Source organism: Pelobates fuscus, chromosome 13, assembly GCF_036172605.1.
Source record: "Pelobates fuscus isolate aPelFus1 chromosome 13, aPelFus1.pri, whole genome shotgun sequence".
Classification (NCBI taxonomy): Eukaryota; Metazoa; Chordata; class Amphibia; order Anura; family Pelobatidae; genus Pelobates; species Pelobates fuscus.
The window spans coordinates 74,361,310-74,388,888 of record NC_086329.1 but is presented as its reverse complement, the minus strand read 5'-3'; the positions used below and the strand labels follow the sequence as shown (position 1 = coordinate 74,388,888).

Here is a 27,579-nt window from a genome sequence, read left to right as displayed (position 1 = left end):
GTGCTTTACTTGGGCGCCGGGGTGCGGAGCACTCGCTCTATGCGGCCATCTTCGCTGGCGTCCAGACCACGCCCCCCAATTATTGCAGTTTATAAAAACTGCAATAATTACACTTGTAGGGTTAAGGGTAGTGTGAGTTGACACCCAGACCACTCCAATGGGCAGAAGTGGTCTGGGTGCCTGGAGTGTCCCTTTAAAACAGACTCTGACAATTTTCTCGAGTTATGCTGAAAATACAAATGTTTTTTTTAGACCACAAATGAACTTCCCTTGTATACTCTATATTCCCTCTCCATACAGATACTGCGTCATAACTTACTATTACATACCTTACTTAATATTCACTCTACACACAATCCAAAAAGTGTCGCCATAGGAATGCCTGAATTCCAGCCTTATACTAAATTACCGGTAAATCAAAATGGGGAGCTCACGCCCAGGCAGAAGAAAAAAAATTAATGCAAAAAAGTAGATAAACTCATCCATTACGGTGTTAAATCTTAAAGTATTTTCAAGTCCTGGTGAACTTTTAGGTTTTATTCTACAGTAGTAGAATGAATAGCATGTATCCTCTTCATATAAGCATTTATCTTCTTCATCCATTTTCTAGCACCCACTGCATCCTCCCGTTCTCAATGTGTTTTACATGTGTTATATTTTGCCTTGCTTCCTTTCTAAATTACCAGAGATAAAGAAAATATTAAATTCCTATCTTATCATCAAAGAGATGGATTAATAGTGCATGGGACAAATTATTTCCATATCCCTAATATTCATAAATTGTAACCTTAGTTTAAAGTTGCCATAATTAATTTCAGCTGCCATACTTCTGCAGTCTGTGAAAAAAAAAATATTAAAGGGACCCTCTAGAGACACCATAACCAATAAGTTTTGCATTAGCATTTTATGTGTTCATATTAAAATTAGTGATCTCGCAACCAAATCCTACACAAAGTATATAATTGGAAGATACACAAAGTACCTAAAGTAATACAATTTTGATTTAAATTTATACAGCAGGAGTCACATCATTCAGTAACTTTTATGCAAGCAAACAATAATTTTAAGTAAAATAAAGGTATACCTAATGTATGCACAGAGGAGAGGGAGTCTAACTAACACTGAGTTGCTCACACTGGAAACAAAATAGGGATTCACAAAAACCTATAAACAGTAACAAGAAAACAACACTCTAAGAGATAGTGCGTGGAAACCAGGAGCTGACATTATCACGATATCTCTTAAACTTAGAGTGTTGTTTTATTAATAATTTTAAGTACTATATGCCAACTGGCAGCACTAGAATCCTTAAAGGCACATGGGTTAAATATGTACCGGCTGGCCAGCACTCTCTAGCCAACCCCCTCACTGAAAAAGTAAATAAATAAATAAAACAAATTAAAACTTTGATATTTGTCATGGAGTACCGGAAGTAAGGGGCGCATCATGCCTACTCACAAGTCCGTCAATCTCCTCTCTGGCAGAGGCTCTACGTAGGGAACCATGCAGCGTCTTGCATAGCATTCCCCATACCGTCCTGACGGATCCTCTTCCATGCATTCGAGTACTCAGGGACTTGCCCCAGACCTCGGGGGAATAGTGGGTGTAAAGAACCTGTACCTCAAAAACACTATAATCACTGACAGAAACTATATCCCCACTTCTAGCCCCACTCAACTATGTGTACCCCAATCAGCGACACCTTTCCCATGCCCCACTGCCCATTCCAGAGAGCTAGAGTAAGCTAACATCACCATCTAGAGCTACTGGCGTTACCTCTGGAACTCCAGGTCGGCTACAATCAACACCCAGCCCCGGTCATAATTGCCTTTTGTTTTCGACCCCTTCCCAACAAGTTAAAAGGGTGCTTTTAGAAGGGAAGCTACCATTCATCAGGGAGACCAACCACTCCCTATGAGCAGCAGGGAGCTCCGATGCCTTGCAGCAGCTAGAGCTCCCATTAAATGACCAGCATATGGCCACAAACACCTGGAACTATTTTCAGTCTGAACTGTCGTATTGGCCGGATGGAACTTTAACCCAATGGCGTTTGGAGAATACATCATGGATCTGTGCACTATTTTTACAGAATGGGCACTCGGCTCAGACCTATCCAGGGACATATGATATGTGGGTGTGCAATGTTGTTTCAGAAATGTTTTCTATGTTGTGCTCTCTGTATTCGGGAGATAATTCGTTTAACCGAGAGCGGACACAATGATCAATTATCTCCCAGACTAAGAGGCATCTGAGCGGGCTGAATAGAGACCTCATGCTTGGGGTCTGTCTATATAAACCTGTGTCCTTTTCCAATAAAACCGGTTGTTTTATTGGAGAAGGACACAATATTCACTATTCACCTACTACGGAGGTACCACTCTAGGTACAGAAGCTCCGTTACAGTGGTTAGAGTGCTGAGGCGGGCTGGAAGTCCAGCATGGTGCCCTGACCATAAAGTGGCCTTTGGCGCATTCAAATCAGGGATGTTGATTTACATAGGCCTCCAGACTCCACGCTATGGGAGTGTCACCTCTCCCATTCCCCTATTAAAACACTGTCTACTCAAAGCTCATTGCTCATGTGCATATTTTCATTGGTGGTATATATATAATAAATTGTTGGGGGGTTGATTGAGTTATATATATATTTTTTTTTTAATAGAGAGTGTCTTTAGGGTGTTTTAATGTAATAAATGCAACACCAACCTGTGGAAGTCTATGACTGTGGTCTATGACTGCTGGAACGCTAGAATATTCAGTTTACTTTGTATTTGACAGTTTTATTTTCACACAGGATGTCACCTGATACATGGATATAGATGCTTTGATCTCTTTGGACTGTACAAACCTGAATTTAAAGAACTGTCATATGTCTACTGTTCATGTTTTATAGTTTATTCATACCTTTAGTGCATATGGTCTTTTGAAATATCAAGTAGGAGTGTATAAAATAAACTTTCTTCTGTCAGATGAATGTATGAGTTATTTGAAGTGTAATTTCAAACAGGCTGATATTCATATTTGCCTGCACTTAAAGGGAATTCTAAATTTACAAAAATATTTAATATTATGATAAATGTGTTCTTTCAATGTTTTAGATTGAGGGCCTCCCTACTTTAACCAAAAAATGCATTTAAACTTATCTGCAATTCAGCACTGGCAGGGATATTTAAAATTCAAAGTGAATTTCAAATTTAAGTCCAATAATGATGAACTGGAAAATGATCTAAGCTATGATTCCAGCTCAGCTATTTTGGTATTCAATTTGAAATGAATTTTTAATACTTGCTTTAGTGAATAACTCTGTGGAATAATCTTGCCACTGCACCCAGATCGACGGACTGTCAGATAATCAATACTGATCATCTCAGCCAAGTTCAATGCTTCCCAAATAGAAGCACTGGAGATCTACAGCACATGCATGGCACTCGCCACGCTGTGCCAATCCAATGCTTTTTTTTTTACAGAAAAACATTGAAGCCAAAGCATTAGCAGTGCTCGGTGTTATCATGTGGTGTGTAATTGTATTCCAAACTTACATTCTTCTTCATTCAGTTGTGGAGTCAATGCGAAAAACTTGTTTGTGTTTAGAATCTCTTCATTGCTTTGCACAGATATGTGTTTTGATACAAGCTGAGAAAATAAAAGACAAAATGAAATGAAAAAAGAATATTATATATTAAAAGCACATATTAACTGGTTATAGGCCACAACAAAAGGCAATGTACAGATATATTCTAAACTATAATAGCCTGATTCAATATACTATATTGATATATATGACATATTGATATAATATTATTTAACTAAAATGTTATGTTTGTGACTGTGATTACAAATTGGAATTAAATAAACAGATCTAAAAAAATGCTTTGAGAAAGCCTGTCAACAAGGTGAAACGAAATAATGTGTTTCTCTTTTATGATTTTCCATTTTATTTCAATAAAATTAATGTGTTTTATATACCTTATTTTAGACCTTCCTGATTTTAATCAGAAGATCGTACCATTAAATTCCTTGGTGGGGATTATACCACCTATGCCATACAGGTTAAGCAAATACGGGTACGTTTTTCTCTCCACTTGTGAGTACATCTCCTTTTATTCCTTTTACCTGTTTTAACAGTGAACAATATATTTTTATTTCTGTTTTCCGGTGAGAATTTGCTGCTATGTAAACCAATAGAGTGGGAACCCCTGTATACCTAAGTGTGTGGACTACCCCACTACAGACACATCACTGAGAGCCAATAGTAGACTCAGTAAATTGTGAGAGTCCATCTACATAAATTCTTTTTATTCTGGTGTATTGAACATACTACACTATATTGATTCTTTCTGTTTATGCTCTGTTCCATCCGGAGTTCCCTCATTGCATAAAGACACCACGAATATATCCACAGGCGGGGATTGTACCACCCAGGCGCATGCATTTGGAACTAATTATCAGTCAAGGAAACTGTAAGTGCATTACTTTTCATTTAATTTTCCTGAATTTTAACATACTACACTATATTTTGCACTTTATCCTCCTTTCTTTTACATTTTCGTAATAAAATTACAATTTGCTAATTGGACAATTAACAAAAATTTACTGAAAAAAACTGTAGGAGTTTACAACATACCTGTTTTTTTACAATTGGGTACTGGATACAGCACATAGATCTACATTAAATGTTATAAAAAACAAATGTACAGGTTGCACACTAAGTAACCCATGGTGCATGGATTATATCAGATAATTTATGTAATACACATATACAGTCATAGATGCATATATTTAACATGGGTGTCATAACCTTTCCATTACTGAATCCGACTTGGTCAGAATTATAAAGCAAAATATATGTATTTGGTTGAGTTTTACTGAAGTATTTGCTAATTTTATCACATGACAGGAGGCTTCATATTTGCATAACTCTCTTTACTGAAACTCCCAGCAGCACAGATCATAAGAGAACAACCAATCAATAAAACACTTCAATGTTATACAAAAGGACCTGTCACACACAACACTTCCTCTTTCTTTGCTGCTCCAGCAAATACAGGTCAGAGCATTTTGTCCTTGTTACTATTTACTGTTACTTGTCTGATTTATTTTGTATAATGATTCATAGGTATTTAAGATTGCTTTATTAGCTGATATATGTTTCTACAGTTTGAAGATTGTTTTATTAGGTAAACTGATTTAGAAGTTTTATTCTCACATTGTGTGTTATTCCACTTTAAACAAAGGTTGCTATATTTGTATTACATAGGTATTTACCCTGATGTTCTTGTTATCTTGTCCCCACTACCGTTCTGCTCATACTTGTTCCCCCTTTTTACTTGCTTTTCACAGCCCTCTTTGAGGCCTGCTCCATCTCTCCCTTCTCTCCTGGAGCCTGGGACTGACCTGGCCCTTTGCCCCTTGTGCGGATCACAGCCATTAGCGCCACGATCGTGCTCTTTTCAGCCTCTTTTTACTTATTTGGGGTTATCTGAGGGTGTCTGTGAGTGGTGGGGGTGCTCAGCGCGATTTTTCTGTGACCGCGGGCCCGCAAACCGCAGATTGCGACGATCATTGTGCAAGTGGTGCGAGATTCACGCCGGCCATTTCTTTTTTCCATCCAGATCGGTATTTTTTTCCATCCAGAGTGGTCTGGACTGGACCTTCAAGCTGTATCTGAGGCTCCACACTCACCACTGGAGACTGCAGTGTAGATGTTTTCATCCGCAGTTAAGGTACCTGCTACAAGTGATTACAAATGCATGTTGGGCTGATACATGCTGTTTGCTGACAACAGAATGACATACACTGAGGTGTAATAGCCATGTGGGAATATACTGAGCTAAACAGCCATATTCACTCTACCATTCCACTGGAGGCTGCAGTACTGATTCTAATCCACAGTTAAGGTACCTACTACAAGTTATTCAACTAAGAACTAAGCTGGGGGTCAATCCCATGATTCTGAGACTACCACGTCTTCCATTCACTTAAGGGAAACCCCATTTCGTACACCTGAAGGGTGAGCCCCTCTTCACGGCACTATCCTAGATAGTAGATGGCTATACTGTGAAGCAGATCCCTGGGTGAGCCCCAGTTGTACTAGGAACCTGGCACCTTGTGTGCGTCTCCACTTATCTTGCTACCACTGATTGTTGCTGTCCTCTTACAGGCAAACCAACTACCATGAGAAACACAACTCCACCAACGCAGGACTTTCAGGCCGTGATTAACGCCGCTGTTGCGGCCTCAGTTGAAAAGGCCTTACTATGGGTCCCGCCCCAACCTCAGCAAACGAGGCCACAAGACACTGATGTCGCCCCAGGATTTGACGCTGAGCCAGACAGGGTTCCAGGTATCCGACGGGGAGCACGTCTAAGCTCCGTTGAAAAAGCCCAAGTGTTTTAAAAGTGTGGACTGGCAAGACCTAACCCACTCCGACTCCAAGTGATTGGAGAAACCATGCTAGATGACGAATATCAGGAAAAGGGTACCTGCACACCTCGGCCCAAGACCACCGGAGGGGGGTTTTTCTGGATGAATTGAGGGTACCCATTTTCGATCCACAGTCTGGGATTGCTAGAAAACGGATACGGAGAATCCGATCCTGCCCGGCGTATAAAACAAAGGAAAAGCCATCCAGGGAAAAGGAAAAGACCGTCCATGTTGAAAACCTGAATATCCGAAACGCGTTTGAAGAATATGAGGCACAACAGCATCTTAAGCTTCACGGAAAGCTGTCTCAGGGATAAGCCCGAATAATCTGGTCAGCCTTGAAGAATCACCCTATTATTTGTTCCCACCCTTGGAATTCTATATTTCGATATTTCTGTCATTTTTCTATGGTATTAGGATATTCTATGATTATATATGGTGTTATTATATGTATTGCATGGTATTATCGTCTTCTGGTTGCTAGATAGATTGTTATAGTCGTTTCTACCGGCTAGGCATGACTGTTATATTTAATTGACATCTAACTTAAGTAGTAGATAGACAGTTATGTTATGTTAGACAAAATGTCACTTCTTTCTGTTTCTTTTCAGTGTGATCGGTGCTTTCTATATCTATTCTGCAATCTGCGGCTGTTATGGACACGGCTCCAGTTTTGATTTCTTGATTGTTGTTATGTTTGATTACAATTGTTTGATGTTTGGACATTTGAACCTTACCTTTATTAGTTCGCTACAAAGAAAGAGGAAGTGATGAGTGTGACAGGTCCTTTTGTATAACATTGAAGTGTTTTTTGATTGGTTGTTCTCTTATGATCTGTGCTGCTGGGAGTTTCAGTAAAGAGAGTTATGCAAATATTCGCCTCCTGCCATTACTAAAATTAATATTATAGGTACACTAAATTAGCATAATCTACAATTGTATTAAAGGACCACTAAAGAATGAAGTGGTCTGGGTGCAGTGGTCCTGTCATTTTAACCATGCAGTTTTGTATAAACTGCAATGTTTACATGGCAGGATTAAGCACACCTCTAGTGGTTGTATTCTAGATAGTTACTAGGATCTTCTGCTGCACTGACTGATTAAAACTCACATGAATTTGCAGCTCACAAGAAAACCTTGAATTCAATGCTCTCTTATGCGACGTATTGGAAGCCAGTGCTGTGCTAACAGCACATGCGCATTAGCTCCCCAATACTCCTTTATGCCTCCTCGATCATATTGTGGGATGCAGAGAGGTAAGCAGTGCCAAGGTAGCCTCGGCGCTGGCAAAAAGTAAGCAAGTTCTTAATTTTCTTAATTTATATTGCTCTTTGAGTGGCGGGGGCACTGCTCTGCTTAGGGACATGGCTTTAGGTTTGCGTTCCTAATGCTAAAGTGTAGTTTAGTATATATTTTTTAATATTGTATATCACACACAATTCCATGGTCACTTTCATCTGGCAACAGCATTGCGCATCAAATTTCATTCCCACTCACCAGTTCTCTAGCTTCCTAAGTCCTAGTTAGCTATTATACCGATCAGTTGAACGATCTTAACTCTAAATGAACTTGCATCCCATAGCCTCCATACCATGTTTTAACATGAAGGTTAATAGCACTAGCTACGGCGAGTACAATGTCAATCTCTTTCACAATGCCTTCTGCCAAGATCAACAAAGTTTGCAGGGCATTTAAAGTTTACTAGTTTATTTTTTGAGTATGAGTGCCACCTAGTGGATTTTTGAGTTGGTGTTTTTGGAGCAATCCGCTCAATCTCTACCTCAAATACCAATGCAAGATTATTATTATTATTATTTTATTATTTATATAGCGCCATCAGATTCCGTAGCACTGTACAATGGGTGGACTAACAGACATGTAATTGTAACCAGACAACTGGACGTACAGGAACAGAGAAGTGGAGGGTCCTGCTCAATGAGCTTACATTCTAGAGGGTAACGCACCTTCCCGTTTTCCTGTCTGGCCATCACAGCTGATCAAGGATTAAAAGATGTCTTCAACAAGATAATGTCATACGCCACCAATGGAATTATTCAATATGGATTCACAAACATTACAGTGAATTCTGCTTACTCCAGTGGCTTGCCAGTCAATAAATCTCATCTAATTCAGGAATGAGCTATTCAAATTGGAGTTTATTGGAGTTACTATGGAACAGCATTACCAAGGAAACCCTTTCAAACGATGTCATGTGATTTAGGGCTACAATGAGGGCAAAGGGAAGAGCAACTTAATACTGGTAAGATGTTTCCCACTGTATTAAACAATTATTATTATTTTATTATTTATAAAGTGCCAACAAATTCCATAGCGCAGTACAATAGGTGGACTAACAGACACGTAATTGTAAGAAATAAAAGATAAAAGATGTTTCTAGCGCTTACAAAGGCGCTTCTCCCAATTTTTAATCTCCTCTACGTAATTGTAACCAGACAAGGTGGATGCACAGGAACAGAGGGATTGAGGGCCCTCATCAGTAAGCTTACATGCCTACATTTACAATCAGTGTAATTGTTATATATAAGAATATGCGAACTAGCCATACACAGAAACAAAATAAAAGGTGTGATATAATAAAACTCTTCATTTGTTAGTAACATTTAAGAAAGGATATACCCAACCGTGGAAAAACATCTAATGCTTTTCATGTTCAAACACACAATTAAACATAAATGCTCCCACTGGTCCCTCCTTTAAATTAAACTACCTGTAGCTCTTCCCAAAGTCGCTGTCTCATTTCTCGGCCTTGAGCTTTCACCTCCTTTTCCTTGGCAATCTTTCTTTGTAAGATTTCATCAAGTGATTTCATCTTCTCCATGGCTTTATCCAGGTTTGGGTCTTTCTTGATATCTGAAAATGTAGACAGAATAATAAAATATAAATGCTACAATTAAATTAACACTGTTAAAATAGTAGAGGGATTTATTTAGAACTGGTAAACGTTACCCCCCATTTGCTGCAGATCACGCTTGAACACAAGGCAAAATATGAAAGATTTTGTCTATTTTTCTTTAAACTTTACAGAACTAAGTATGTTTCGTTTATATAAAAAATTATATTAACATCTGACCACCAGATGACCTTATTCTAACCTGAAAACATTGTTAAGCCTGTGTTATTGAGTCCTAAAGGGATGGTGAATAGAGTCAAGCAAAATCATTCATCACATCTTTCCATTGGGCCCTATGTGACTGCCTAAGGTTATCTTATGGTTAACCTTACTCAGCTTAAGTCGTCCTTTTAACTAGGGTAGTATGTTCTAGTCAGAAAAGGAAAATGATACAATTCCATACATTGGTCAAAACCAATGTTTCCCCAAGTAAGGACATATTTTACTTTTGGAGGAAGCCATGTCTCCTCACCATGAGAAAAGTAAAGACCCAAAAACTCACAGTCTATCATTGTTAAGGTTGGACCGCTTTGGATCAATAATGAGAAAGTGAAACGGTGCCAGGACAGTCCTGTTTTTTGATCATGGTCAAATGTTTGACAACATTTGAGGGAACTCCGCTTACCATAACCGTTACAATATGTTGTAGTGGTTATGGTTCTAAGGGTGTCCCTTTAAAATCAAACCACTAAAATAATGAGGAGGGGGATAAAAACTGAAGAACAGCCATGTCAGAGGGGTGGTATGTCCACAGACAGATTGTAGAAGAGAGAACAACAGAACAGGACCATGACAATAGAGAAATGGGTACAGAATCACTGGCTATTTAATTAACTTAGTAAAGGAACAATCCAACTTTAAAAATAAATATATTATTTTTAATTGCAGATGTACTTCTTAGTAGGTTTAGATTAATGGCGCAGGTGCATCATTTGGTGCCACCCATCTATCTACTGTTTCTCTATGGGAAGTGTGGCAAACCTAGCCACTTAGACTAGAGAACTGTGTCTCTAAAGGTTGTCCAGAACATTGCTGTCCTATTCTGTTTATTGTACTGTGCTTGCTGTGTGGAAATGTATATTTGCTTGTAATCCCTATAGAATTCTATGCTGGCAGCCGAAAGCCGCTAGCATTTACCTGGTTGTTTCACGAACAGCTGTTTTACCGGCTGTTCGTGAAACGAATTATGTACCGAACCCAAGCCCACACACTGAGGGTCGTGTGGCACCAATTACCGGATTGCAACATTGTTGCAATCGGTAATCAAGTGCGTTTCCTAGGTGGCCGTCGTTCGACTACCGACCACGCAGCGGTCGCCCATCTTGGATCCTTTGTCTCCCCAGCGGTGTTTGGTCGTCGAGCGCGTGGAACTGAAAACGGCTACTCGATGACACGAACACCGCTGTACTTCCAGGCCGTTCGGGAGCTCCGGTCTTCTCCTATTGTGGTTCCCCATGTCACGATACCTTACCTGTCATCCTCGGACCCACGCAGTACAGCATCCTCCTTCACTGAGCGGCACGGCACCTCTGACGCCGGCCGCTCACTCAGAGCGGAATTTCTAACTTCGGCGCATGCGCGCCACTGCCGTCGGCTGGAAGCCGACAGAATCATGACGCAACCACGCACCCGGACCTTTTGGGGGCGTGGTTTTAAAGCAAAACACACCACACTATAAAAGGGCTGTCTTGACAGCAGTAAGACGCCCTAGTGTGGTTCTTGCTAGTTCCCATAGTGCTCTTTATGTTTATTGGTATTCTCTCCTGGTATTTGACTTCTGGCTACTCTATTTGACTATTCTACTCTCTGGTTCCCTGTACTTTGGCTTGTTAATCGTTATTCCGTCTTCTGTTATCCCTTGACCTCTGGCTATCCCATTTGACTACTCTAACGTGAGCCCGGCCATTCTAAGGTCCGGTATACGTTCTATAGTTAGGTTGCACTCTGCGTGAAGGGGTCACTGTCGTGACATTACACTAGGGCCATGGACCCTGCAGGTGTTAACCCTCTTGGGCTTGGTGCGGACAATAGGTTTGAGGAGCTGGACCATCGTATGGACCAGATCGCCCTCGCCGTACAGACCTTAATTAACCGCACTGCTTATCTCCAGCCGGAGGAGCAGACTCCTAGTCTGAGACCCCAAGAACATCCCATGGAAGTACTACCTACAGGTACTTCCAATCAGGCTACAGCACCTCTCAGGTATGGGGGTGATCCTAACGGATGCAGGGGGTTCCTAAATCAGATAAGCATATATTTTGAACTCCATCCTAGAGCTTACCCTACAGATAGAGCTAAGATTGGGTATATTATAACCCTGTTAGTAGATAAGGCTTTAACCTGGGCTAATCCCTTGTGGGAGAATGACAACCCCATAGTCTTTAATTACACTAACTTTGTTGCAGCTTTCAGGAGAACTTTTGATACCCCAGGCAGAAAGACTAACGCTGCCAAATCCTTATTGCGTCTAAGACAAAATGCCCGTTCTCTAGTAGATTATGCCTTGGAATTCCGTACTTTAGCTGCAGAAGTCAGATGGAACGAACAAGCATTCGTAGATGTGTTCCTGAATGGAGTATCTGATAGAATCCTAGATGAAGTGGCCACAAGAGATTTACCAGATACTCTAGAGGAGCTAATAACATATTTAGCTCATATTGATGAACGTCTTAGGTACAGGCAGAACACCAGAGAGAGACCTAGGAGAGTACCGGAACGTCTTGCTCTAACCTATCCCTCGTCCGAAACCCCTCCAGAACCCATGCAATTAGGGGCTACAAGATTGTCTGAGACAGAGAGACAATACCGTAGGAGGGAAGGTTTATGTTTGTATTGTGGCAGGAAGGGACATACACGAGTGAATTGTCCTAACCGGCCGGAAAACTCTCGCACCTAAGTTCACAAGGGGGACAGGCCTTGGGTGTTATGTGTATGTCCTCCTTCAATGATAAAAAAGATCTCCGGCTTCTTCTACCTATTACTTTAGAATGGGAGGGAAAGAAAATATCCACCCTTGCTTTAATTGATTCTGGGGCTGCTGAGAATTTTGTAGATCTCTCATTCGGGCAGAAAAATACCCTTCCATTCCAAAAAAGATCGGCACCCTTGGCCGTTGAGGCCATAGATGGTAGACCATTATCGATACCTCTTATTACCCAGGAGACCATTCCTCTAGTATTATCTACAGGTCTTCTTCATAGGGAGGTTATCATTCTGCAACAGATAACATCTCCTATTTTTCCTGTAATACTTGGGTTTCCTTGGTTAGTCCAGCATAATCCGTCGATTGACTGGGAAAAGAAGGAGATCATTAAGTGGGGAGATTCTTGTCACAGTAAATGCATTACTCCGATTAAACCAGTAGGCTTAATCAATATACCTACTATGGAACCATTGACTACCCAAATACCCAACCAATATATTGACCTTAAAGATGTCTTTGAACCTAAAGAGGCAGAAAAGTTACCTCCCCATCGTCCCTATGATTGTCCTATTGAATTGTTGCCTGGTACTATGCCTCCAAGAGGCACGGTTTATCCCCTGTCGATAGCCGAGAATAAAGTATTAGAGGAGTACATTGCCGAGAATTTAAAGAAAGGGTTTATCACTAAATCCTCATCGCCCGCGGGTGCGGGGTTTTTCTTTGTATCTAAGAAAGAAGGGGATTTAAGACCCTGTATTGATTACAGAGGGTTGAATAAGATTACTATCCGTAATGCTTATCCTATTCCCTTAGTGACTGAACTATTTGACAGGTTAAAAGGAGCTACTGTCTTTTCTAAACTAGATTTGCGGGGAGCATATAATTTAATCAGAATAAAAGAAGGGCATGAATGGAAGACTGCTTTTAATACTCGTTATGGTCATTATGAGTATCGAGTTATGCCCTTCGGCTTATGCAACGCTCCAGCAGTCTTTCAGGACTTCATCAATGATGTGTTGCGAGACTTTTTACAAATGTTTGTGATCGTATATTTGGATGATATCCTGATTTATTCTAAAAACATAAACGAACACTATGAACATGTCAGATTGGTTCTTTCAAGGTTATTAGAGAATGGTCTCTATTGTAAATTGGAGAAATGTTTGTTCCACAAGGAAGAAGTGCATTTCCTGGGATATATCATTTCTAGTACGGGTTTCCAAATGGAGCCGAAAAAGTTAGAAGCCATTCAGCAATGGCCCTTACCAGTTGGACTCAAAGCAATCCAACGCTTCCTGGGGTTTGCCAATTACTATAGAAAATTCATAAAAGGATTCTCTTCAATAACAGCCCCTATTACTGCTATGACTAAGAAGGGAAGAAATCACAGGGAATGGTGTACTGAAGCTAAAAGAGCTTTTGATTTATTGAAAGAAGCCTTTTCCTCAGCACCAGTATTAAGACATCCTGATCCTTCTCGTCCTTTCATACTGGAAGTAGATGCATCCGAGTCAGGGATAGGAGCAATACTATCTCAAAGACCTTCGGATGATCAACCATTGCATCCTTGTGGGTTTTTTTCAAAAAAATTAACGGAAACTGAGAAGAGATACGATATAGGGGAGAGAGAGTTGTTGGCAATTATTTCTGCCCTTAAAGAATGGCGATACTTGCTTGAAGGGTCACCCATCCCTGTTACCATTTTTACAGATCATAAAAACCTCTCTTACTTCAGTGAAGCCAAGAAAATGTCTGACAGACAAGTACGTTGGTCTTTATACCTCAATCGTTTCAATTATGTTGTTACATACAGGCCAGGGTCAAAAAATACTAAGGCGGATGCTCTATCCCGCCAATATGAACCTGTTACTTCCTCCAATGAAGTTATGTCCTCTTTAATCCCTCATAATCGTATTGTAGCAACTGTCTTTGCTAAAGTCTCATCGGGATTAATAGAGGAGATCTCTACATTCCAAGATCGTACTACCTTGACTGTTCCTCAAGGAAAACTATATGTGCCATTAACCTATCGGAATAAAGTATTATCCCTCATGCATGACTCCAAAATGGCAGGGCATCAAGGGATACGTAAAACCACTTCATTGCTGGCAGAACTATTCTGGTGGCCTTCCTACAAAAAGGATGTGCGTGAGTTTGTCCTTGCTTGTAATATTTGTTCCACTACAAAATCACCTAAGGGTCGTCCTATAGGACTCCTTATGCCCTTACCTGTTCCAGAGACTCCATGGTCAAGTATTGCTATGGATTTCGTAGTAGACCTACCCCCTTCTAAGAACTACACTGTCGTATTAACGATAATTGACAGATTCTCCAAGATGTCTCATTTGGTTCCTCTTTATAAATTACCTACATCATCTGAACTGGCGTATATATTTATAAAAGAAGTGGTCCGTTTACATGGGGTACCCCAAGATATTGTCTCTGATAGAGGGCCTCAATTTATTTCTCGTTTCTGGAAATCATTTTGTGGACAGTTAGGTATCAACCTTAACCTTTCCTCTTCTTATCATCCCCAATCTAATGGGGTTACAGAAAGGATGAACCAATGCCTGGAACAATACATCCGTTGTTTCACTTCGGTTCATCAAGATGACTGGGCGGACCTGTTACCATGGGCAGAATTTGCTCACAATCATCATATCCATGAATCCACTTTACACAGCCCGTTTTTTATTAATTATGGGTTTAATCCTACAACTTTACCGAGTTCCATTCATTCTACCGGAGTGCCAAGTGTAGATGACACCGTTAGGAACATGAGGGAGACTTGGTTAGGGGTTAAACAAATATTGACTCAAAGGGCTAGTGTGTACAAAGCCAATGCGGATAGGCATCGGAAACCTGCTCCCACGTTCATGATCGGGGATAAAGTGTGGTTAAGTACCCGTAACATTAGACTTAAGGTCCCATCTATGAAATTCGCTCCCAGATTCATTGGTCCATTTCAGGTTCTCAAGCGTATCAACCCTGTTTGTTACAGTCTTCGTTTGCCCTCTAATATGAAAATACCGAATTCGTTCCATGTCTCACTTCTCAAACCATTAATTTGTAATCGGTTTACTCGTAATACCCCTCCTCCTCTTCCTGAAGTTGTGGAGGGACAAAACGAATATGAGGTGAGGTCTATTTTGGATTCTCGTTTTTCTAGGGGTAAACTTCAATACCTTTTAGACTGGAAGGGTTATGGACCTGAGGATCGTTCGTGGGTGGACGCTTCTGATGTGCACGCCCCCCGCCTGATTCGTTTATTTGAAAGGAGGCGTTCTAACCGCCCTGGGGGCGGTCCTTGTGGGGGGGGTACTGTCACGATACCTTACCTGTCATCCTCGGACCCACGCAGTACAGCATCCTCCTTCACTGAGCGGCACGGCACCTCTGACGCCGGCCGCTCACTCAGAGCGGAATTTCTAACTTCGGCGCATGCGCGCCACTGCCGTCGGCTGGAAGCCGACAGAATCATGACGCAACCACGCACCCGGACCTTTTGGGGGCGTGGTTTTAAAGCAAAACACACCACACTATAAAAGGGCTGTCTTGACAGCAGTAAGACGCCCTAGTGTGGTTCTTGCTAGTTCCCATAGTGCTCTTTATGTTTATTGGTATTCTCTCCTGGTATTTGACTTCTGGCTACTCTATTTGACTATTCTACTCTCTGGTTCCCTGTACTTTGGCTTGTTAATCGTTATTCCGTCTTCTGTTATCCCTTGACCTCTGGCTATCCCATTTGACTACTCTAACGTGAGCCCGGCCATTCTAAGGTCCGGTATACGTTCTATAGTTAGGTTGCACTCTGCGTGAAGGGGTCACTGTCGTGACACCCCATCGGTGTTCGGTACTTTTAAACAAATTTAATAAGCAAATGTATTTTGTGCGGCGTTCGGTTGTTTTAGCTGGGATCTGAGCGGTATTCACACGAAATGTGCACTCAGACCCCAGCTATCTACCGAACGTCCGTTCGGGCAAATAATGTGAATATTGTTGGAGTTATAGATTTAAATGTGAAATGCCGGTTCTGCTGCACGGAGGGATAATCCACTTAACGGTGTATTTCAGTGGGAGTGTCCCTCTCGTGCAGCAGTGCCTGATGGGAGAAATGCTCCAAATGTTAAGTCCCCCATGTAGTCCCTTACTGTATTACCCCTGCTATGTCAGTAAGGAAACCCCTTGCATGGGGACTTGCATAAATACTGGAAGCTGTGAATAAAGACCTCAGTTGACTCCCAGAACTGTGTTTCGTCCGGTTACTGGGGGATTGGGGATATTGCCTTGCTTTTCAGCGCTGACTGTGGATTACCTTTAATACCAGCGGAGATCGTGGGATTTAATATTGCCATTAGCTTTACTGGGAGTGATTATGCTGTGCATGTTAACACTAAATATGAAGACCTTCAAAAATCAAAGATGGGAGAGGACCCAAGAGAGGTATGTTTTTCGCAAAATGGAAACATTGACACTTCTCAGAAACAGCAATGGTTTACATTGTTAAACAAAAGGGGCAGCATATAAGCACCAAAACGTTAGATTAAGATATAGTAGTTTTGGTATTGAGAGTGTCCCTTTAGGATTGGAATAATATAATTTACTTTAGGTCCACCTAGTTTTCTATAGTACTTTACTGATATACCACTTTCCAGTCTGGTTTCAGCACAGATGACCATGGCTCCTAAACTGAGTAAAGATTTGAGTTAATGCATTATTGTGGACAAATGTAAATATGTAAAGATAATATTTGCAATAACTGTGCACCCTTTCATACATATATTATTACATAATGTCATAATGCAACATGGTACCCAGAGTGATTTACTTCCACATTCAAGTGTTAGGAATCTAAAGTGAATTAAAAGTTTCTGGATAAGTATATGAGCAATGTCCACAGCAGTCAAAGCACAAAAGTAAATATAGGAAGTAATAGCATATGGGAATTTTTTGACTGAGAGGGGTGGGAAGAATTATAAAGTATTTGAGTTTGCAAGTACCTAATCATAGGAACTTTACACTGGCATGCTGTTCGTGTAAACCAGGGGTAGTCAACCTTTTAATACCTACAGCCCACTTTTGCATCTTTGTTGATGGTAAAATGTCCTTACCGTCCACCAGTGCAAGTGCGATTCTTTTTTTTTTTTTTAGAAGGTAGGGTTTAATATATATGTACTGAAATGTATCTATTTTTTTCCTTTTTTCTATTTTTTATTCTTTTCTATGTGTGTCTGGGAGGTGCTGTGTTTGTATAAAGAGTGCTGTGTGTTTTTGTGTGTGAAGGGTGTAGTGTGTGTGTGAGAGGTGCAGTGTGTGTGAAGGGTGCAGTGTGTGTGTGAAGGGTGCAGTGTGTGTGTGTGTGTGTGTGTGTGAAGGGTGTGAAAGGTGTAGTGTGTGTGTGAGAGGTGTGATGTGTGTGAATGGTGAAGTGTGTGTGTGAATGGTGTTGTATGTGAGAAAGGTGCTGTGTGTGTAGGTAGTATGTGCGTGTGTGAGAGGGCAGTGTGTGAAGGGTGCTGTGTGTAAGGGGTGCAGTGTATGTGTGAAGGGTGCTGTGTGTGTGAGGGTGGCAGTGTGTGTGTGAGGGCAGTGTGTGTGTGATGGGTGCATTGTGGGGTAGTGTGTGTGAGGGGTGCACTGTGAGTAAGGGGTGCAGTGTGTGTGTGTGTGTGTGTGTGTGTGGGGACAGTCTGTGTGTGTGAGGGGGAATTCTGTGTGTATGTGAGGGGGCAGTGTGTGTGTATGAGGGAGCAGTCTGTGTGTGGGGGGGAGGCAGTCTGTGTGTGAGGGGTGTAGTGTGTGTGAAGGGTGTGAAGGGTGCATAGAGTCTATGCTGTGTGTAGGTGGGTGAGATGTGAAAATCTATCTTAATGTCTCCCCCTCTCTTCTTCTTACCTCTTACCAGGTAGGGGGGACATAATGCAGCAAGCCCTGGTGGTCCAGTGGTAGCATGTTCACTTTAGCCTGCAGCTCCTCTGGCTGCAGGCTGACTCTCCTGCCCTCCTGTGAGCAGAGCACTGTATCGGAGCGTTGCCATGGTAAGTCGTGTGTGAGGGCAGTGTGTGTGATGGGTGCATTGTGGGGTAGTGTGTGTGTGAGGGGTGCACTGTGAGTAAGGGGTGCAATGTGTGAGGGGGCAGTCTGTGTGTGTGAGGGGTGAAGTGTGTGAGGGGGCAGTCTGTGTGTATGTGAGGGGGCAGTGTGTGTGTGTAGGGGGGCAGTCTGTGTTTGTGTGTGAAGGGTGCATAGGGTCTATGCTGTGTGTAGGTGGGTGAGATGTGAAAATCTATCTTAATGTCTCCCCCTCTCGTCTTCTTACCTCTTACCAGGTAGGGGGGACATAATGCTGCAAGCCCTGGTGGTCCAGTGGTGGCATGTTTACTTTAGCCTGCAGCTCCTCTGGCTGCAGGCTGACTCTCCTGCCCTCCTGTGAGCAGAGCACTGTATCGGAGCGTTGCCATGGTAGTTCGTAGCAACGCTCCGAGCACCCTGCTCTCGGGAGGAACACAGAGCATCCCTGGCCATTCTCTATCTCTGCTGGAGCCAAGTGCCAGCAGGCCGGTGAGGGAGACCTTTGATCTCATCATCAGCCTGAGAGGGCTTACAGCATGGGCTTCGCATGGGCCGGCAGAAGGATCTCCCCTGCCAGTCTTGGTCCACGGCCATCGAGGCCCACCGGGCATTTTCTGCAGAACACACCACCGCCTACCTGAAATCCTGGTAGGGATCAGGTTGACTACCCCTGGTGTAAACTGTATATGAATTTAAGGTGAATTTCAAAGTTTAGGACAAATTAGCCTATCTTAAAACTTAACTGACTATTTCTGCAATTTTGTCCTAAAATGTTACATTCACAATAATTATAATGTAACGAGTATATACCCCTACACGCAGGATCCAGTCCTAACAGATGACAGTACAGAGGAGAGATACGTCTACCGGACCTTAGAGTGGCCGGACTCGACGTAATAGGATAAGACAGAGTCAGGAACGATCCGAGGTCAAGGGCACAAAGAGACAGCGTAAACGAAAACTAGCCGGGGACTGGTACACAGGAATCAGCAAGCCGGCAAACAGTACAGAATAGGATAAAGCGAAAACGAAGTCAGAATACAAAGCCAAGGTCAAATACGGAGAAACACAACTGAACACAACAAGCACTAAAGGGAACTGTAGCAGAAACCACGATAGGGCAAGGAACTAAGGGAAAAGGGTAAGTATAAGTAGCCTTCAAACTAATGTGATTGGCTCCTGTCACTTCCACTCCCCCAACAGGTAAGTGTATGGGGTGATTGGCATGACAGGAGCCAATGGGAGCCTTTTTGCAATTTAGGCTCCCACTGTCTCTTTAAGAGCGCGCCCGAGATTCGCGGCGCGCTCTTAGCTGCAGGCGGGACACGTGACCGCTTCTCGCGGTCACTGCCCGCCTTCCTGTCAGAACAGTCGGACGAGCCGCGCGCGGCTCGTGCAGCCGCAGGACCGCGCGCGGCTTGAAGAGAGGACCGCGTCCGGCCCCCGGATAAGGTAAGTACCGCTACAGTACCCCCCCCTGAGGACACGCCCTCCGGGCGGGCAGGACCAGGCCTGGCAGGAAAACGCGAATGGAAAGAACGTACAAGGCGGGGAGCATGAACAGCATCCGCAGAAATCCAACTGCGCTCCTCAGGCCCATAACCCTTCCAATGTACCAAGTACTGAAGCCGACCCCTAAGAAAACGAGAGTCAATAACAGCAGATACTTCGAACTCCTCATGACCCTCCACAGAGACAGGAGGGGGAGGGGGAGTATGCCGGGTATAGCGGTTGTGTACGTAAGGCTTCAACAAAGAGGTGTGAAATACATTGGGTATACGCAGATTCTTAGGCAGACCCAAGGCATAAGAAACGGGATTAACCTTATGTATAATGCGATAAGGACCAATGAAGCGGGGAGCCAATTTCATAGAAGGCACCCGGAGGCGAATATTCCGTGTGGAAAGCAAAACCCTGTCCCCCACAACATAGGAAGGAGCCGCTCTGCGATGCTTGTCAGCCTGAGCCTTCTGGCGGGCAGCAGAGTCCACCAAAGAACGCTGAACCTGCTCCCAAGTATTACGCAAACCAGCCAAATGCTCATCCAGAACTGGCATGTCCTGAGAGGAGAATGCAGCCGGAAGAACAACGGGATGCTGGCCATAGACAACGTAAAAAGGGCTTTTGCCGGAAGAATCATGAGTGGCATTATTCCGAGCAAATTCAGCCCAAGGAAGCAGGTCAGACCAATTGTCCTGATGGTGAGACACAAAACAACGGAGGTACTGCTCTAGAGACTGGTTGGCACGTTCAGCAGCTCCATTAGACTGGGGATGGTAAGCGGAAGAAAATGAGAGGGAAATACCCATCTCCGAACAAAAGGCTTTCCAGAACCTGGAAATAAATTGGCTACCCCTATCGGATACAATAGATAAGGGAATACCATGTAATCGAAACACTTCTCTAGCGAAGATAAGAGCCAATTCCTTGGAAGTGGGCAACTTGCGAAGAGACACAAAGTGAGCCATTTTGGAAAACCGATCTACTATCATTAGGATGACTGTGTTACCATTCGAAGGGGGTAATTCAACAATAAAATCCATTGATAGATTAGACCAAGGTCTCTCGGGAACGGGCAACGGATGCAACAGCCCACAAGGAACTCTACGAGAGGTTTTCATACATGCACAAGTAGTACAAGCACTTATATAGTCAGTAACATCCTTACGTAAGGTATCCCACCAGAAATACCGAGAAACGGCTGACACTGTTTTGGAAATACCAGGATGTCCAGCAGTCTTAGTATCGTGATAAAGTGACAGAATATCCCGTCTCTCGGGAATGTCAACGAACAATTTATCATTAGGCCTCTCGCTGGGTGCCATGCCTTGTTTCGCTTGTATGGCCTGCAAGAGGGACGAGGAAATAGACAATATAGTAGTTGCTATTATCCTGTCTGGGGGAATGACAGGAGTGACATCAATCTCCTGTTTGTCAATAGTCTCGAATTGTCTGGACAGAGCGTCCGCTTTAGTGTTCCGGTCACCTGGCCTATAGGTGATTATATAATTAAAATGAGACAAGAACAGTGACCACCTAGCCTGCCTTGAAGACAATCTTTTAGCTTCGCTAAGGTAGGATAGGTTCTTATGATCTGTAAATATGAGAATAGGATCCTTAGTTCCTTCTAGCAAATGTCTCCATTCTTTGAGTGCTAAAATGATAGCAAGGAGTTCGCGATTACCCACATCATAATTCCTCTCTGCCTTGGACATTTGTTTAGAAAAGAAGCCACAAGGATGCAATGGCTTGTCAGGAGACTCTCTTTGGGATAAGACAGCACCTACCCCTATATCGGAAGCATCAACCTCAAGTATATATGGCAATGAGGGGACAGGATGCTGTAAAATAGGGGCAGAGGCGAACGTAGTCTTAAGAAAGTCAAAAGCCTGAAGTGCCTCAGTAGACCAGACACGTGTATTGCCATCCTTTTTAGTCATACGAGTTATAGGCGCTACTATAGACGAAAAACCTTTGATAAAACGTCTATAATAATTAGAGAACCCCAGAAAACGCTGGATGGCTTTCAGACCTTGCGGCAGAGGCCATTCTATGACTGCAGCGAGCTTCTGGGGATCCATCCGAAAACCCTCGGCGGAAATCAAATACCCTAAAAACTGGACCTCGGACTGGTCGAATAGACATTTTTCTAATTTGCAATAAAGACCATTAGCAAGAAGGGTCTTCAGAACTGTTGTAACATGTCTGTGATGAGCGTGAATGTCTGTAGAATATATTAAAATGTCATCCAAGTACACAATAACAAATGAGTGAATAAAATCCCTTAAGACATCATTAATAAATTCTTGGAACACTGCTGGGGCATTGCAAAGCCCAAATGGCATGACGGTATACTCATAATGACCTGACCGAGTGTTAAAGGCTGTCTTCCATTCGTGGTCCTTTTTAATACGTATCAAATTGTATGCTCCTCTAAGATCTAATTTGGTGAATACCGTAGCATGTTTGAGCCTGTCAAACAATTCTGTTATTAGAGGTATAGGGTAAGCATTTTTGATGGTGATCTTGTTAAGACCTCTATAATCAATGCAAGGTCTTAAATCACCTTCTTTCTTTGATACAAAGAAGAACCCCGCTCCAGCCGGAGAAGAGGATCTTCTAATAAATCCCTTGTCTAATGACTCTTTAATGTACTCCTCCATGACACGGTTTTCTTGAACCGATAGGGGGTACACCCTGCCCTTAGGAGGTATAGTACCAGGCAACAAATCAATAGCACAATCGTAGGGTCTGTGAGGCGGTAATTTGTCAGCCTCTCTTTTATCAAAGACAGTCTTTAAAGTTAAATACTGAGAGGGTATAGTCGTAGATAAAGGAGGAACAGTAGGAACGTTAATAGAATTCACAGGCGTGACTTCAATAGTACATGACTCATGGCAGGCTTCACTCCATGATTTTATCTGCCCTGTCTCCCAGTCAAAAATGGGATTGTGGGCACGTAACCATGGATACCCTAACACCAACTGTGAAGAGGGAGAGGTGATGACCTGGAACCGAATGGTTTCATAGTGTAGAACCCCTGTGTACATGTGTAGCGGTGCAGTCTCGTGAGTAACAACAGGAGATATCAATGGTCTACCATCTATGGCCTCAACGGCCAAGGGTATCTCCTTCTCTCTGATGGGAATATTGTTTCTCTTTACAAAACCAGAGTCTATAAAGTTCTCGGCTGCCCCAGAATCAACCAGGGCGTATATGTTTTCAACTATACAACTCTCTCCCATATGTAAAGAAACAGGGAGAAGCAGTCGGTTAGGAGGCAAAGTAGGAGACTTAGAAATCACACCCAAGGCCAGTCCCCTATAAGGTCTTAGGTGCGAGAGTTTTCCGGGAGCAGAGGACACTCCTTTACCATATGGTCTCTCTTACCACAATATAGGCAGAGTCCCTCCCTTCTCCTATGTAATTTCTCAGTATCTGAGAGTTTGGCAACCCCTAATTGCATAGGTTCCTCTTCAGGTACTTTAACACTCTCCGGTATATTAACTCTGGGTTGAATAGGTGTAACAAAACGTCTATTCCTGTTCTTAGTATAGAGCCTGTCACGAATCCTATTATCTATATCGATGAGGTAGTCAATAAGGTCCTCTAAGGCAATAGGAAGCTCCTTAGCTGCTACCTCATCCAATATAGAGTCTGATAACCCTTCCATGAAGGCCGTAGTTAACCCATTATTGGTCCAATCGACCTGTGAGGCAAGGGTACGAAACTGTATAGCGTAATCAGCCACAGACCTAGAACCCTGTTTAACCCTCATTAATGCTCTAGCGGCATTCTTAGACCTTTTCATAGTATCAAAAGTTCTGCGAAAAGCTGTTAGGAAACTGTGAAAGTTATGCACCATAGGTCCATTAGCCTCCCAAATAGGGTTTGCCCATTCAAGTGCTTTGTCGGTAAGTTGGTGCATAAAGAACCCAACTTTAGACCTCTCTGTGGGAAATGAACGTGGATACATTTCAAAATGAAACTCTATTTGGTTAATGAACCCTCTGCATGTTTTAGAATCCCCTCCATACCTAGGAGGAGGCGTTAAATGTGCTGTAGCGTTAGGCATAGTCGATACTTCAGGAAGCAGGGGTGCAGGAGGGTTAGGTGCGGTTGCTGGAATGGTTCTAGCTAAGAGCGTCTGGAGAGCCTGAGCTATTTGATCCATACGGTGATCCTGCTCTACAAATCTAGCCTCATGGGTCGCCATCTGTTGAGCTAAATCTGCGGGGTCCATGGCCCTATCGTAATGTAACGAGTATATACCCCTACACGCAGGATCCAGTCCTAACAGATGACAGTACAGAGGAGAGATACGTCTACCGGACCTTAGAGTGGCCGGACTCGACGTAATAGGATAAGACAGAGTCAGGAACGATCCGAGGTCAAGGGCACAAAGAGACAGCGTAAACGAAAACTAGCCGGGGACTGGTACACAGGAATCAGCAAGCCGGCAAACAGTACAGAATAGGATAAAGCGAAAACGAAGTCAGAATACAAAGCCAAGGTCAAATACGGAGAAACACAACTGAACACAACAAGCACTAAAGGGAACTGTAGCAGAAACCACGATAGGGCAAGGAACTAAGGGAAAAGGGTAAGTATAAGTAGCCTTCAAACTAATGTGATTGGCTCCTGTCACTTCCACTCCCCCAACAGGTAAGTGTATGGGGTGATTGGCATGACAGGAGCCAATGGGAGCCTTTTTGCAATTTAGGCTCCCACTGTCTCTTTAAGAGCGCGCCCGAGATTCGCGGCGCGCTCTTAGCTGCAGGCGGGACACGTGACCGCTTCTCGCGGTCACTGCCCGCCTTCCTGTCAGAACAGTCGGACGAGCCGCGCGCGGCTCGTGCAGCCGCAGGACCGCGCGCGGCTTGAAGAGAGGACCGCGTCCGGCCCCCGGATAAGGTAAGTACCGCTACATATAACATGTAAAGAACCATGATACAGTTGAATACAGCAATATTCTGTTATTTTGTCCTATTTTTTTTCAGTGGGTTATTAACTCACTCCACGTCACTGTACGGTTACTACACCCGTAAGTGTATACTGAAAACATTAAATAATGTATTGTGAGTGCAAATGGCTATTCTACTATCCTACCTTCTGAAACACGGGATATAGGCCTTGATTTTATATTTTTGGCTAAGCTTTTCAAATAATTTAATATTTTTGAATAAATGTTTTAAATTATTATTTTGAAAATATTTAAATTTTACCAAATATATAATATATATTAAACATATCAATATATCGAAAAATACTAAAATAGTGTCAAAACACTCATTCAATTTACAAGTTTTTGGCAAAACATTAAACCATTTGGAAAGCTAATCCAAAAATATTAAATCAAGGTCCTTGTTAGTCATTCATCAAAAGTACCATAACTGACTGGGTATCTACTAATAACTTTGTAGATGACATCATTGATTGGTACACAGCATGCTAAGCTTAAAACTGTCAATAGTGCTATACTTAAACTGATAAATGCTCTGGTGTGGCAGCAATCAGCATACAGAGTACTTTCACAAATCAGATCTGATAAGTAGAACTGCAGGTTCAAGGGTTGAACTACAGATCCCATAAATCTTTGCTGACTCCGCTAAATTGCAAATTATGAAATTTAACTTTCAATAGCGTAAATTTAAAAGAACAAATAAAAGCATAATAATTTTATTGGGAAAACAAAAACAGCATAGGTAACTTGTTGGTAGAGGAGAACAGACATGTTTTATAGCTTGTGTTAATTAAGGAATAAAAGCAACCATTACTTTATTTTTATCCACATTGTTTGCAGCATATCCTTGATACTATCTGGCCAACATGTCCTGAATTGAATCTCGTAAAGACACTTTCAGACAAACGCATTCTGTGGGCAGCAGATTAAATAGGTTAAAAACACAAATCTACCTTGTGGTGATGTGGAATCAAAAGTGGTTGATGATGGGGACTCAGATTCCCTGAGATCCTGGATATCTTGTGCTTCGATAGAGGGTCTACTAATATCTGCAGATGATATAAAACAGCTGTTAGTGGGATTACATTACAACATCAGGTTTAGCTAAAATGAACTCATAAACAATTAACAAATTTAGTGGATAATTGACCCTGACAGGCTGTTTGCTAACACACATTGATGAGTTGGTAACCCATTACAACATTTCCAGATGAAGTACATAAAATTAATATTATGTTTGCAGACATAGACAGAGACACGGCACATAAGAATAATATCTAATTTGCAAATTAACCTCCAACGACTATTCCTACTTCTTGGGTTACTCTGGCATAGGTGCTTTGTTGATGTGACATGGGACAAAGTAGTGAGAAAGTAGCCTAGTACAGCCACAATCAGCAAAGCAGAATCCCGCTAATCCACATGGATGGTGGGGTCTCCAGACTCAGGACCCTGAGAATAATCAGAGGGGGCTTTGCCATTAGCCACCCTTGTCAATATTATATATTAGGTGAGGTGGAGGGAAACGCATAAATAAAGATTTGTTTGCTACACTAATTACTACACATAAACAAATTTAAAAAAATACAAAAATGTTTGTAATTTTTCAACTGTAAAGTGAAATGAGAGTAAGCAATTATAATACCTGTTATATCCACAGGAGAGAATGGAAGTTGAAAAATGTCCTCAAAATCATCTCCATTTGTATTATTTTCTGAAATATTTTCATCAGAGTTCTCTACGTATTCTTTTCTTTGAGGCATTTTTTCTCCATGAAGGTCCTCTTGTCTATCTTCTCCAGGAGTCCCTCGTCCATCATCTGATGATACTTTCATTTCACAAAATTGCATCTAGAGTAAAATATGGCAAGTAGCAGGATTCATTTGTATTTTGTGATGAAATTAAAAAACTATATATCAAGAAATTAGATAAATTAAAACAACACCTCAAGCACCATAACCACTACACCTCTCTCTTTAACATAAACCACACAGGGCTTAACTCATTAGCGAAAAGTGATATGCTGATTCTCTCAGCCAATGAGCAAGCCCTGCATAGGACTTCACACAGCAGAGCTAACCAAAGCTCCTAAGCAAAATCTTCAGGCTCTGTTGAATTTAGTGTAACTTCAGTGGTGGCAGGTTTAATTTTGTATTTTATTATATTTTTATTGTATTCAGTATATATTAGTACAATATACAGGGTGCAGTAGTAGTTTGCAATGTACCATAAATTACTGGTCTCTTCTGTCTCTATAAGTCTATCAGCCTTGGCCTGGAGAAAGGCTCAGACGGAATGAGAGAGAATGGAAAAGGGATCCATCTTCTCCCTGCCCCTTCATTATATTTCTTCTCTTTTCTCTTCGCCTTTCCTTCTCGCTTCCACTTTGATGCCTTGCCTTCTTTCTCTACATCCTGTTTCATATTACCTACATTCTAATTTTATTGTATCCTAAAATATTTATATTAATATTGAATGCCATTGCTAAATCTTGTATTACTGATTCCTTACCATACTACTGCTTGCTCATCAAATCTTTTTTTGATATTTTTGTATACACTTGAGATCATTATTCCCTTAATTTAAATTAATAATTGCTATGCTTTTTTACACTGTGTTGTTAGAGATCTGATTGTCAATTTTGAATTCATTAAAGGACCGCTATAGTCACCCAGATCACTTCAGCTCAATTAAGTAGTCTGGGTGCCAGAGAAACCGCTATGTTTACATTGCAGGGTCAATACAGCCTCTAGTGGCTGTCTTTCTGACACCCACTAGAGGCGCTTCC

General features: G+C 42.1%; 1 protein-coding gene across 4 annotated transcripts in view; it reads right to left on the bottom strand.

Annotated features, from left to right (window-relative positions):
* FSIP1 (fibrous sheath interacting protein 1) overlaps positions 1 to 27,579 on the bottom strand; it is a 72,176-nt gene that overhangs the window by 42,156 nt on the left and 2,441 nt on the right. For all 4 annotated transcript variants that reach the window (XM_063439016.1, XM_063439018.1, XM_063439017.1 and 1 more), the window contains 4 exons: positions 26,437 to 26,641; positions 25,745 to 25,840; positions 9,151 to 9,293; positions 3,539 to 3,632 (listed from right to left, as the gene is read on the bottom strand). In XM_063439016.1, coding sequence (XP_063295086.1) covers positions 3,539 to 3,632; positions 9,151 to 9,293; positions 25,745 to 25,840; positions 26,437 to 26,641 — 538 coding nt within the window. The remainder of the gene's footprint in view (positions 1 to 3,538; positions 3,633 to 9,150; positions 9,294 to 25,744; positions 25,841 to 26,436; positions 26,642 to 27,579) is intronic.